Source organism: Lissotriton vulgaris, chromosome 5 (assembly GCF_964263255.1).
Source record: "Lissotriton vulgaris chromosome 5, aLisVul1.2, whole genome shotgun sequence".
Taxonomy (NCBI): domain Eukaryota; kingdom Metazoa; phylum Chordata; class Amphibia; order Caudata; family Salamandridae; genus Lissotriton; species Lissotriton vulgaris.
Window position 1 is genome coordinate 1,449,411,907 of NC_141693.1, and position 14,141 is coordinate 1,449,426,047.

General features: G+C 45.1%; 1 protein-coding gene across 9 annotated transcripts in view; it reads right to left on the reverse strand.

The window, feature by feature from the left end:
• LOC147712725 (complement decay-accelerating factor-like) overlaps positions 1–14,141 on the reverse strand; it is a 795,131-nt gene that overhangs the window by 259,752 nt on the left and 521,238 nt on the right. For all 9 annotated transcript variants that reach the window (XM_086923379.1, XM_086923375.1, XM_086923380.1 and 6 more), the window contains one exon: positions 8,689–8,862. In XM_086923379.1, the coding sequence (XP_086779505.1) occupies positions 8,689–8,862 (174 nt within the window). The remainder of the gene's footprint in view (positions 1–8,688; positions 8,863–14,141) is intronic.

A 14,141-nucleotide genomic window follows, 5' to 3' on the forward strand; every position in this document is an offset into this window, starting at 1 on the left:
AATCGAAGAGCATCTTCGAAGCATTATATGTAGCCTCATTTTGTTAAACAATTCAAACGATTGTACACATTTTTATAGTGGAACCGCTGTCAACAATGCAGTCTGAACTTACATTTCCTTACGGCGCTCACCCTAATAAATAAGCATTTGCAATGCAATAGGTCTCGCATTTGTGAGAGTTTAAGCTATTGGCATTGTAAATGACAGTGCCTTTCATTTATGTTTTGATAATATAACACATAAATAAAAGGCTTTGCCATTTACAGTACCAATAGCTTAAACTCTTATAAATGCGAGACCTAGTCACCGAAGCGGCTGCCATTGTCCCAGCCTGCTTGGAAAGTGAAAACACGCATAAATGGCACGCTGAATGTTGCAGGAAAGCATGTCATGCCTGCAGTCGGAGAAACTCAATAAAGAAAATAGACCTTACAGACTGAATAAGACCTACCGTGTAACAACAGAAGTAAAAGGGCCAGTCCTCATGAGAAGTTACCAATGAAGACTAGGCGGTAGGAAGGAAGGACTAAAAAGCCAATTAAGGAATCCGAAGCCAGCATTTACACAGGAAAATGACACAAGCCAATGACAAATATGGGTGGAGAGTGGGTAGGCTTAAAGCCCATATTCGAATACAGCATGCCCCGCTGAAAAGTGCATGCGCTGACCAGGCTCGACCTAAAAACAGGAGCACACTGCTAGGAAGGTGCTGCATTTCTAGTAAACAAAATTCGAATCTTGTTAGCCTAGCCAAAAGAATGAGGAGCGCTGTACAGCTGGTGCTCGAAATAACACAAATAATAACGTGTAGCTCATATTACGCTTTCTCCACTGTGAACTAATATAGGACAATGCTCCTCATTTTAGCAACACTGGAAAAGGCGAGTCGGTTCTGTTCAGGTCTAACTGCAGGCTTCTCGCAGATCTCTGCAGTTGGTGCATTAAACCACTGAGCTACCACTCTTCTTAAGTGCCTTAAACTCGTGATTCAATAGAAATCAGATTAGTCAGGCCTGCAGGACTGAGGGCTCGTTTGTGTTTGTGGTAATCTACTGCTACTACAGCTATAGCTTTCTGCTGGTGAAAAGTGTTAAGGCAAGTTCACAAAGAGCTAACTTGGCATATGGGATACACACTTGCATCTTTGTAGCATGGAAACAGGATATGACAAATGGTCGACAGGTAACACACTAATTGGGAACAAAGTTCTTGCAAAACGAATTCTGGAAGGAACAAATGACCCCACATAAATATCTCACCATATCTCTACAGTCAAAGTGTTTTAAAGAAGGCATACCCACTGCCGAGGTTTTTAATTGTTTTTTCTTGCAAGTGTTACCTTTGTGATCTGAAAAGCAAATTCTCACCCATCATCCAGAGCCGAATATACTACCATTCACTTTTCTCCATTGCAATTAAGCAAAATATCAGTTACATTGCACCATGCTTGGAACTAGGAGGCTACACCCAGTACTAAAATGTATACTTCTTTGACGCTATGTAGTCTGAAATTTCATCTAAAGCACCCGAATTTCTGCTGAGGAGACATGGTCCTCTACCTAGATCAAACAGCGATTCAAGAAGGTGAGCTAAGAATGTACCAACTCATTTCAGTTTATGCTTACAGAGAAAAACGAAAGATAGCACTGGGCAATGTCCTTCCACATAAAAGGTTTGCTTGTGCGTGTTGAAATATGGAAACCGGCAGGAACGTTTAGGCCCAGGTATTTTGTCTCTGTTTTGGGTGCAGACAATGAGGGTCAAAAGAGTGTCTGCTACGTTTCCACAGATCCAAACCAGTTGCACTGCCAGACTGGGAAACAAGGGAGCACTGGGGGGTAATGGGTATGAGAGTCCACAAGATTGCCTTTGGATGCTTATTCTAGGGTATGACAGGCTTTTTCCTTGGCGAAAACCTACAAAACAACACCCGGCTGGCATAAGTACAAGCACAATACAACTCCACTATCGGCCAGATAAGAGCCCTCTGCTATGTGCCCGAGAAAAGAGGGCAGAGAGGAGGACCACGGGGCGCGGGAGAGAGGACAAGCAGAGGGGGAGGGGGAAAACCAGTCCTCAGGGAGAGGGGACAGTCTGAGGCAAGAGAGAGGGCGGTAGGCTGGCGGTAGAGAATAGACTGGGGTGAAGAGGTGCCCAACGGTCTTCACAGGAAGAGGACAGGCTGAGGGGAGAGGAGACCAACTGTTGTGATTAGAATACTTGTGTCCACCACGGGACACCTTACCTAATGTGCTTGCCAGTGTCCCTGCGAGGACACCGTACCAGCAGTGAGGTCATCAGCTGTTAACTGTCAGAAGTGACAGTTCCCAGCTGATCGCCAAGCTGACTGCAGCTCAGCTCCGACACTTGTAGGAGCATGCGTGTTGGCTCGTATTTATTAAAGGAATTCTCTTTACACATGGTGGAGTAATTCTTAACAATACTGGCGACGAGGATGGGATGTTTTAACAAAGCATGCAATAGGAAAAGACCCCAACGTGTGAAAGCAGTGGAAGACGAAGAAAAAGTGTTTGATGATGAAGATGATGAAGACATCAACATGTACATGCTCAACATAGACGATGAACAAGAAAAAGACAGTGACACCAAATTAAAGGCCAAGACTAGGAAACCGGTATGTACCATGACAATTGGTGGAGTGGAAATAAACATAGTGGCAGATTTGGGCTCACCTTATACCATCGTAAACAAGAAGGTCTGGGAAGCCAAATTCAAAGGGAAAATTGGATAGAGACTTTGCAATAAAATCATTCAATTGTAAACCAATAGAAGTACGTGGTTACAGAAGTCTAAAGTTCATTTACAAAGGCAGAGAAGCCGAATGTAAGTTCTATGTTTCAAAAGTAGGACCATCCGTACTCGGATGGATGGACCAAGGAAGTCTAGGAATCAAGCTGGATCCAAACAGTAATGAGCCTGTGCTGAGTCTATCTGACACGGACAACTATGCTAGTCAAATACTAGCAAAATACCCAAAGGTATTCAGTGGTAATGTGGGGGTACTAAAGGGATACCAGCATAAAATAAAATTGAAACCCATTACCACACCCACAGTGCACAAAGAAAGAAACATACCTTTTGCAATAAAGAAATCAACTGGACAAATTACTAATTGACGGAATAATAGAGAAGGTAGAGGCATCGGAGTGGGTCGCACCTCTCGTCGTAGCAAAATGCCCCAACGGAAAACTTAGACTCTGCATAGACCTTCGAGACCTGAACCAAAATATCGTAATGGAACAGTACCCACTCCCCAAGATAAATGAGATGCTGTCCACCACCAAAGGCGTCAAGTGGTTTACCGCCATCGACTTAAAATCAGCATACCATCAAGTACAACTAAACCGTAAGAGCAAGGCTTTAACCACCTTTGTAACACCGTTCGGATGTTTTACATTCACCCGCGTTTGGGTTAGCCTCTGCGGCTGCAATGTTCCAAAGATTAATGAATAACATATTTGAAGGAGTCACTGGAATATTGTTGTTCCAGGATGATATCCTGGTGATGGGAAAAACTAGAAAGGAACATGACAGTCGAGTGGAGCAGGTCCTAGACATTTTGAATATAAAAGGATTAACAGCAGAGCATTCAAAATGCAAATTTGCATGCAATTCTGTCAGCTATCTGGGCCATCAGATAACTGGTGAAGGCACCAGTCCAAAAAACAATCTAATTCAAGCCATAAAGGACTCACCAGTACCCACCAACAAAGACGAAGTAAGATCATTTCTTGGATTGGTGGAGTACTATGCAAAGTTCATCAGGAACTTTGCCACCAACACCTATGCATTGAGACAGCAATTGAAACTAAAAAACACATTTAAATGGACTGAGGAATGTGAACAAACCTTTCAAGATCTAAAAAGGGAGATGTGCAAAACGCTACCTTTACAAGGATTTGATCCCACTCTCCAAAACTACGTGACAATTGATGAGAGTAACAAAGGCATTGGAGCTGTACTGACACAGAAAGATGCTAAAGGAGCGGAGTACAGGATAGCATTTGCATCACGATCTCCAACATCAGCAGAAGAAAAATGTTCGGTAATTGAACGGGAGGCGTTAGCCTGTGTCTGGGCTCTCGAGCACTTTCGACAGTACATCTGGTGCAGGAAAGTAAACCTTTGCACGGAACACAAACCTTTGAAGAAGGTGCTTACCATGAAAGGTCTACACACAGCTTATCCACGCCTTGCAAGAATTTCGATGCACCTGTTCGATTACATGTATGACATACAATATGTTCCAGGTGTAAAGAATGCGGTAGCAAACTTTTTACGCAGAATGCCACTGGAATCAAAAGGTAACACTGAGACCAACGAAATGGATGATTCGTGCATAGCGAATTTGTGGGAGTGCTCTAGCGACATAACGAAGGACGAATGGTTGAAAGAACAGGATAAGGACAAAGTCATTAGATTAATAATACAAATAATCAAGGAAGAATGGTCTAGCAAAAACAAGTTAAGTGATCAAGTTAAACCCTTTTGGGAAGTTAAAAACAAATTATCAATGGAAGATGGACTACTTTTGAGAAGCGGAAGATATGTACCGCCGACGGTTATCCGGGAGAAAATTTTGGAAATATGCCATGAGGGACACCTGAGCATCGCGAAAAGCAAAGGCAGAGTGAAAAACATGAATTGGTGGCCAGGTGTCAGCCTGGATGTAGAAAGAAAGGTCAGATGTTGAAAGTTGTGCATGGATTCTGACAAGGCACAAGTAACTTTTAAACCACCCCTGCATCCACTACAATGTCCATCCATACCATGGGAAAGAATTGGAATTGACATAATGGGACCAATACTCAATGACAATGAACAACAATAAATAATAGTCATTATTGACCACTACACCAAGTGGCCCGAAGTAAGAATCACAAAGAAGGCTGACTCACATCACGTGGTTCAATTCTTAGAGGACACCTTCACACGCGAAGGACTACCAAAACGGGTAGTGAGTGACAACGGTGTACAGTTCACCTCCGAATTGTTTAAAGAATACATGGTTAGGCATAACATCGAGCACAAAACAACTTCGCTCTACCACCCTGCCGGCAATGGGGCCGTAGAAAGATTTAATAGGGTACTCAAAGGTATCATTCAGATAGCCAACTCTAACCAACTTAACTGGGAAAAAGAAATAATGAAAACAGTGTGGGCCTACAGGATAACACCATGTGAGTCTACAGGCCACAGCCCCTTTGAAATCATGCGCGGACGGACTCCGCTCACAAAGGACAATGTGGGCTGGGTTAAGGCTGCCCGTAGAGTACACTGGTCTTCAAAGATGGTGAAAGAGAGACTAACTCAGACACAATCTAGGAGCAAGAGTATCTACAACAACAAACACAGATGCAAGGATGTGGCGATCAAAGCAGGAGAAGTGGTAAAGGTAAAAAGAAGTGGACACGTTGGCAAGGGTCAAGAAAGATACACCAAACCCCTTATGGTTCGTGAAGTGTACTGCAATTCTGCACGCCTGAGTGATGGAAAGGTCTGGTATTTCTCAGCACTGTCTGCTCACAAACAACCTTTAGACGAGTCAGAGGACAACACAAATTTTGATGCCACTGAAGAGCAATCTGGAGTGCAGAATGGAAGTCCGGCAAAACAATACTTTACTGACACTGAATCTGACATCGAACTTCCTACAACCACAAGCGAAGGGAGTGATAACGGTGTGCACGGAGAAACTCAACCAGAGAACCGTTCAACCGTTCCACCAGACTGGTAGGCGCAAGGCGCAAGTTACCTTCCATTCCGGTGTGTGACCATGCACAACCAATGGACAGAAGCAGGGCTGGTAGACTTTTGGAGCCGCCTGCTAAACTTAAAGACTATGTATGTGGATAGCGGAGCCTTATGCTCCTTCTTGTTTCTTGTTGGGTTCAGTTCTCCCTAAAGGAGGGGGATGTGTTGTGATTAGAATACTTGTGTCCACCACAGGACACCTTACCTAATGTGCTTGCCAGTGTCCCTGCGAGGACACCGTACCAGCAGTGAGGTCATCAGCTGTTAACCGTCAGAAGTGACAGTCCCCAGCTGATCGCCAAGCTGACTGCAGGTCAGCTCTGACGCTTGTAGTAGCATGCGTGTTGGCTCGTATTTATTAAAGGAATTCTCTTTACACATGGTGGAGTAATTCTTAACACCAGCTGTCTTCAACGAAACGGACAGACTGCAGGGAAAGAGGAACAGAGGGTGCCTCATGGGTGGAGAAAAGCAGGGCATGCTAGGGGGAGAAGGAGGCAGGGAGGGTGTTCGTGGTGTTAAGGGGAGAGAAGAAACGGAGGCCACGAGACTTCAGGAAAAGGGCAAACTGCAAGGGTAAAAGGCCAGAGGATGCCCCGTGCTGGGGGTATGAAAACACAGGATAGAGAGAAACGCTGCGCTGCGGCGGCAGCAGAAGGGATAGCCTGAAGGGAAATAGAGTCTAAGATATAATGACGGAGTCTGCTTAAATAGTGCGGGGCAGTGATGCAGAATGCGCCTAGTGAAACGTAAGAGGCAATGAAGGGAATGAGTGAGACACCGCTGATGTGCACGAGGGCCTCAAGAGGAGCGAGTCTCCACTGAAGTTAGTGAGGGTGGTGACAGGGAGTGAATGAGACGTTTTTGAGATGCCCAACACTAGTGAAGGGGGTGAGCCAGGTCCAGTTGAGGCTCCAGCCAGGGAGTACGTGAGACGGCACTGAATAGACCAAGAAACAAGAGAGGAGTCAAAGGGGAACGGGATAGGCTGCGGCTTCCTTGATATACAGCCCTCCTCCTCCTCGCCCCCTCCTCCCAACAGACGCTGGGAAGGAGAGCCCGGAGGGGGTTGGGGGAGGGTTGGGGGGGGGGGGGTTTGGAGGGGGAGGGGAGCTGATGCTGAGTACATGGCCCAATAAGAGTGCAGCAGTGGCGATAAGCCTCACACATGCAGCAGTTATCTCTGTGAATGGTTGACAAGGTCCACCAATCACAGTGGTTATCTGCTAGTCTCCAACCAATCACAGACGACTGCTGCATGCGAATGCGCCGTGCAGGTAGCGTGACGAAAAAGAGGACGTGGGATTGTCACGATGGGCGGGCACTAAAAAATGCAAGGGCGGTAACAAAAATGACGTCCAGCCAATCAAAAGAGAGATTTACACATAAATCAGGACACAAGCGAATCAGAAACAATTCGACACAGGGGCGTGGATTTAAGTCCCCTTCAATTGTAGTGTTTACTACAGCTCTTGCAGGTGAGGAGCGCATGCGCACTCCATCGCCAGGCAAGCCCTAAAAAGGCTTTGCATTAACAAACCATAAATACAAGTTCGAACAGCATTAACATGAGGACACAAATATTACCTTAGCTACAGACAATGTCCCTTCCTGATCCATAATGTGGTACTGTAATCTGGCAGCTAAAGGGTTTGTGCTGCCGGGGGTCCGCCTACTTGTGCCAAGGGAAAATAAACATGAACATTTGTTGTCCATGACCCCAAACAATTTGTCATGGGCGGGATTCGTCAACTGGTGCAAAGTTATCAAGGTTTAAAAATATGAGGAATTTCTGTCTCTGACCAACCCTTTGCAATAACTACAGAGTGACTACCGCTACACTATGATAGATAGATAGATAGATAGATAGATAGATAGATAGATAGATAGATAGATAGATAGATAGATAGATAGATAGATAGATAGATAGACAGACAGACAGACATGGCGCTGGTAGCATCCTCTAAGCGTAATTTTTTTAAATATCGACTATTACTGGTGAAAAGTACAGGGCCTGCTGTGAAGCCATGTTCTTTTGTGAGTGGCAATAAAGCTTTGCAGGGGCAGATAAGGATACCAGACATCCAAAAACAGAACAGCTGAGAGTGTCCAGACAGTGACTTACTAGTTTAGGGCTTTTCATAAACCAGCCCTGCATCCAGACAGAATGGCATTGGTTTAGAACTCTAGCAGTAAAAAATACAGGTAACCAAAAAACAAAACTCCCTTAACCAAAAAAGGATGTCAGCTTTTATGAATTCAATTAAATATTTAACAGCTCATCACCCTGCACAAGTGAACTACAATAGTTCAGAAACTGTTGATAAACAAATCTCATCAAATATCTCCCTGCTGACACTTACTCTGAGCCTATTCCACTGCCATTTGCAGATGTGTAATTTATGTATGAGTCCATGCTCTTTTTTATCCTCACATCGATTTCTCAGCGAACAGTTTACCCCAGGATTACCAGACCACTTCTACAAAACCTTGTGATCATGAAGTCCCACCTCCCACGAGCCACACAAGTATGTGGTTTTTACCTTGTATCTTAGGCATATAGGTTAAGTTACTACTCAACCAACTTTCTTGCCATAGCTTCAAATACCAAGCTAATCTTAAAACGGATAATGATGCAAACTAAATTACTGAGGTCGGTATCATTGAGATGAGCTACAGGGACACCTGGGAAATTGAATTTTATATAATGGTGGAGAACAGCAGAAAAATTAAACTCATTACCATACTTCTTACGAGTGAAAGCCATGTCCCATCATACAGCACAGGTGTGGATCAAATGAGAGCGTGTATACACTGCAAGACTTGGGTATATAACTATTTCATATCATTAAAGCAGCATTACATTTTCCATATATAAAAAAACTGATCTATTAGAGCGGTCTTGATACTTACAACACTCTGGAACTACTGGTTGCCATTGTTTATCTTCTCCGCACTGTATCCTGCTTTCGCCATGCAAAGTATACAAACTGTCACACGTTATCTCAATTATATCGTTGTGGCTGGGTGATGAAGTAGGTTCATTGATTTTCCCATGTGGAATATTTGGTAGTTCACAATATTCAGCTAAAAAAATAATGAAAAAATTATCATACATACAGTACGACAACATTTCAGAGCAAGTAATAAAATGAATCCATGGACTTTATGAATATAACGGATATTAACAGGATTGAGACATGTTCAAAGTTGTTTTGGTTGAGTTGGCGTTCAGGGTTTGGTGTCAGTTTTATTTCAAGAAGAATCACGTAACAAAATGCAGACAATTTTTTTGCTACATGGATGATCACTGCAACCATGAAAGGACAAACAAGTCACTTTGCTTCAGTAAAGCCTTTTCTGATGAGTCACTCAAACCACAGATTATTCACCTTAGAATAGTCAGACTGGATCTGGAAAATCTTGAGCGGTAACTCTGCGCGCGGGTCGGTTGGATTGTTCGGCACAGTGTGCATCATCTGCGTCGAAAGTGACGTCGCAGTGCCCATACCGGTGTTACCCCGTTGCATTGACATCAGTTTATTTCGTCACTAGTTCCACGCCAAAAACTTGGAGCCGCTTAAACAGCAATGTTCATGGTTTGACCAGTGTGCAGCATCTAATAGGATTTTTTGGGTAAAGAGCCCAGTTGGCAGAGCAGGAGAGCTGGGAGGGTCGGTGAGAAATCTGCGTTTAGAGTTTCTATCAGAGTTACCAAGTGTAAGCAACTTGTTCTTCTGATAGATACTTTTAACCACAGATTCCTCACCTTAAAATAAACACTACCCAACCAATACCTCCCAAGAGTTGGGATTGCAAACTGGCTTACACCAAAAAGGAGGAATAAGCAAGCTCCACATACATCTTGCAGGGGTTGCAAAGAGTCCAGTCTATAGCAGCAAAGCTGGCACTTAACAGGCAACGTAGATCCTCTACCACAATGGCTTTCGAGAGATCTTCACTGGCTGCACATTAGGGATAGAGTTAGCTTCAAATCTCTATGCATTATATATAGAGCACTGCATAGTATTGGCTCTCTATCCATGCAAGAGAGTTTTACATCGTACAAGCCTACCAGACACCTTCGCTCTTCCAGAGCGAACCTGGCAACAACTACCAGATTTAAGAAACCCCGGATTGGAGGCAGGGTCTTTGGCATAGTAGCATCACATCTCTGGAATGAGCTACTTCAGAGTATCAGACAAGCTAAATCTCTGCAATGTTTTAGAAAGAGCTTGAAGACCTGGCTATTCCCCAGGAATGAGAGCAACGCCCCCCACTAACAATCAGGTCTGTCTCTGTTGAATCCATCTGTCTAGGTTACAGCGCCAGGATACCCGTAGGGTGACAGTTTGCGCTATATAAGTATGAAATGAAATACAATACAATACAATACGACGGACTGGACTATCCAAGCAGTATTGCTTCATGAAAATGTGGCTGGACAGCATGTGGCAGCTTGGAAAATATCCAGGACATGTACCCAGCACACTAATACAGTAGTGTCAGCCTTGGCCCTGGTGAAGTGAGCAAGCAAGACCACAGGTGGTTGCATCTTCGCCAATGCAAAGCAGATTTTTATGTAGATTACAATCCATTGAGAGATGGTCCATTTCTGCACGGCCTTGCAATTCTTCACTCTGGTGGACACAATGAAGAGTTGATTATCCACCTGATTGTCTTTAGTGCAATCAATATAGAAAGAGAGAGCTCTCTTAGGAGTCTCTCCTTGCAAGCAGAGGGATGCTCTGGCCAATATTAAAGGGCCTGGCCACCTTCAGAAGAAAAGAGGCACGAGTCTGAAGGACCACTTTGTCAGGGAAGATGTTGGTGTATAATAATTGAATAACAGAGCACTCCTAATGTGTATTTATATAATTTATTTCCTGCTTCCAGCTCCAAGTTATCAGTTGATACAACTAATGTCCTAGGAAAATGTTGTTTTACCATTCAACAGTGTAAAGGCAGAAAATCATTTGCGACTCCGTATGGTAAAATAGGTAGTGGTTTTACTTCTTCTTGGTACTACACACAACAATTGCTATAGATGTTACAATCATGATGCTTCATAGACAATTCAGCCTTTTTCCTTCGGGAGTAAAGAGGCACACGTCTGAGGGACCAGTTTGTCAGGGAAGATATTGATGAATGGAAGGTGAACCGACAAACCTGTAGCTCACTAGGCAAGGAATCAAAGGGAGCACAAAGTAAGTAAAGACAAAATTAAGATCCCATTGGGGCACCATAAAGGAGTAGGCGAAAATAAATACTGTAAATCTTTCAAAAATGAGTCACAACCGGCGGCTTGAATAGAGAGAGTTCATTTGGCACCTGCAGAAAAGCCGAAATAGCTGACAAGTAGCCCGTAACACTGCCCAGGGTAAGGCCTTGCCTGACTTAAGAGAGTACAAACAACAAAACCTCTAACAGGGGTTTAGAAACTGGCTTCACATGACGTGAGGAACACGAAGTCACAAACCTACCCCAACTACAAGCATATACAGTTTTAGTGAATGAATTCCAAGATGACATCACACTCTTCGGGAGGGGCATTAAAAACCCTCAGCTGTTGCAGCACAATCCCCAGCCATGAAGGTAGAGAGTTTGCAGGCTCGGGTGCGGGACCCCGCCCTGTTGCTTTAGCAGGATGTCCTCCTAAGAGGGCAGTCTGACTGGAGGACAGATGGTCATGAGTTCAGGATACCAAAGTCTCTGTGCCCAATTCGGGGCTCCTAGGGTGACTTGCACCCGGTTGGTTATGATCTTCTTGAGAACTCTAGGCAGGAGTGGTATCAGCGGAGGCGTACTTGAGTCCAAAGGCCCACTAGCGGCAGAATGCGTCTCAGAGCAAGAGCCAATTGGAAACACCAGTGTGCAGAAGTGCAGATATTGCACGTTCTCAGTGGTGGTGAACAGATCGAGCCAGTCTACCCAGTCTCAGAAAAGATCCTACAACACCTCTGGATGTAAACACCATTCGTGATCAGGGAGGCAGCGAAGTTTGAGTCGGTCTGCCGTGGCATTAAAAGATCCCACCAAGTGCTGCCCAACCCGGGAAAATATCCTGGTGCTCCAGCCAATTCCTCTTGGCATGGGTCAACAACCCCACCTCTGCCTGTTGTTTTGCAATACCACATGGCAGTGGTGGTATCCGTGAACACTTGAACCAGCTGTCCCTTAATGGACGGAAGTAAGGCATTCAATGCCAAGGGAACAGCCCTCAACTCCAGCAGACTAATGTGGAACTGATACTCTACAAAAGACCAGAGTCCTCTCATCTCCACCTCTCCCAGGTGGCAGCGCCAAGCCAGGTGCGACGCATCTGCCACTACTGTGAGTTCTGGGTGAGGCCACTGTTCCAATCACAGTTTATTAGCTACCATTTTAGATCTTTCGCAGTTCCATTTTTTAACTGAACCGGTCAGAAAGATTGCCCTGATACTAAGTCTACGTGAGATCCCACTTTACAGCCCACATATGCCAGTGGGCATGTTTTGCCGTCAGAATGCAGGAAGCTATGAGACCCAATGGCCTCAGTCACTCTCACTGAAATCCAGTATGAAAGCCGAAACATCTGAATCATAGCCTGGATATCCTGGACTCGCTGTTCCAGAGGATTGGACTCGCTGTTTCAGAGGGGTTGGCTCTGTTAAAAGGAAGTGTCTGAGAAGGAATCAGGTGTGACTTTGCCATGTTGATAGAGAACCGTACAGACCCCAGCGAATGCAGGACGTTCCCCATAGTCTGGAGATGTGTGACAACTGCCTGGGGCGAACCCACCTTCAACAGTCAGTTGTCGAAGTAGGGGGAAGACTGAAACCTGACCTTCGCAGATGTGCTGCAACCATTGCCATCACTCTGTGAACCCCTAAGGAGCATTAGTGAGGCCAAAGAGGAGCACAGCCAACTGGAAATGCTTGTGGCCCACAGTAAACCTAGGGTAATGCCTGTGGGCCAGCAAGACGGATATGTAGAAATATTTGTCCTGCAGGTCCAGCACTCCAGTTCAGTCTCCAGGATAAACAGAATCTGAGTCACTGTGAGCATCTTTAATCTTTTTCCTCACAATGAAGCTGCGAGGGAACAGATCTAGTAGAGGATCTCTTGATGGCCTTCGTCCTTCTTCGGCATCAGAAAGTAGCAGGAGTAACAACCATGTCTTACTTCTGGTGCAGGTACCCTCTTGATGGTTCCTTTGGCCAAAAGGAGTAAGGAGAGATGGTCTTCTGTCAGACATTCTTGGGATGGAAGAGGCTGAGGCACTTTCAGAATTGGTTTGGCGTACCCCTTCTGCATGATCTGAAGCACCCACTGATCGGCTGTAATCACCGACCATTGGTGCATGGGGTGCCTGATCCTGCCTCCAATGGGATGACTGTGCTGGATGAAGGACATACTGAAGAGGGCTGGAGACTGCAGCAGCTATAGGGGTGGGGGACTGGGTAGCCCTGTGTGACTGACTCCCGTGTCCTTCGTGGGCTCCAAGGCCACGTTCCTGAAAGGAATGGGCAGGCTGTTGGACCGGGTACGGCTGGTGCTGCGGATGCCCAAAGTTGCCCCTTCCACATCCACAGTAAAGGTGAAAGGATTGCTGCTGCGGTTGTGTTGATAAAGAAAGCCTAAGGTATTGGGCAGTGACCGCGATCTCAGGAAAGTGCTGGACCACTATGTTGACCTTGTCTGGATGAGAATCAGTGGACTGTAACCAGGCATAGCAATGCGGCGCCACGTTAAATGACATGGCCCTACCCAGGTAGTATGTGGTATTTAGTCGTCACCAGATGGTGAACTTCGCCGCCTCCCTGCTGTCTACCAAAGCTTTGTTGAAGATGCTGTGGACCTCCTAAGCCTTATGCGCTTATTTGTCATCTTTGTTTTAGACGCCCTGAAGTGAAACACTATAGCGACCCGCCCGGTGCGGATTCACATTTGTTGTCTGTTACCACGGTAAGCCGCCGTTCGAGATTAAAACCCTCTCCTTCAAACGTACATATTTGTAAGCTGCTAATTATGTTTACTATCGGGTTTCTTGCAGATTGCTACTACGCAAACCGTTCCACATTTAATAGGCGTCCCTGGACTCATTAGAATCGGTATGACCTCTCTTTATTAGTCTAAATCCGGCCTCACATGTCTTCTCCGGTCCGTGTATACTAAAGTTCTATTCTTTTTATTTAGACGTACGTTGTGAGTTTTTTCACCCGGCGAAGGCACATCGTGCTTCTTCCGGAGGAATTTTATTAGGTGAGAACAACCTGAAGTTTGTACCCTAAATCTGTCGTGCACCAATCTCTATCAGAGTTCTCCTCCCTGATGTACCATTTGTTTACCTTTATATAGGTCTAACACCTCAACGTTTGGTACCC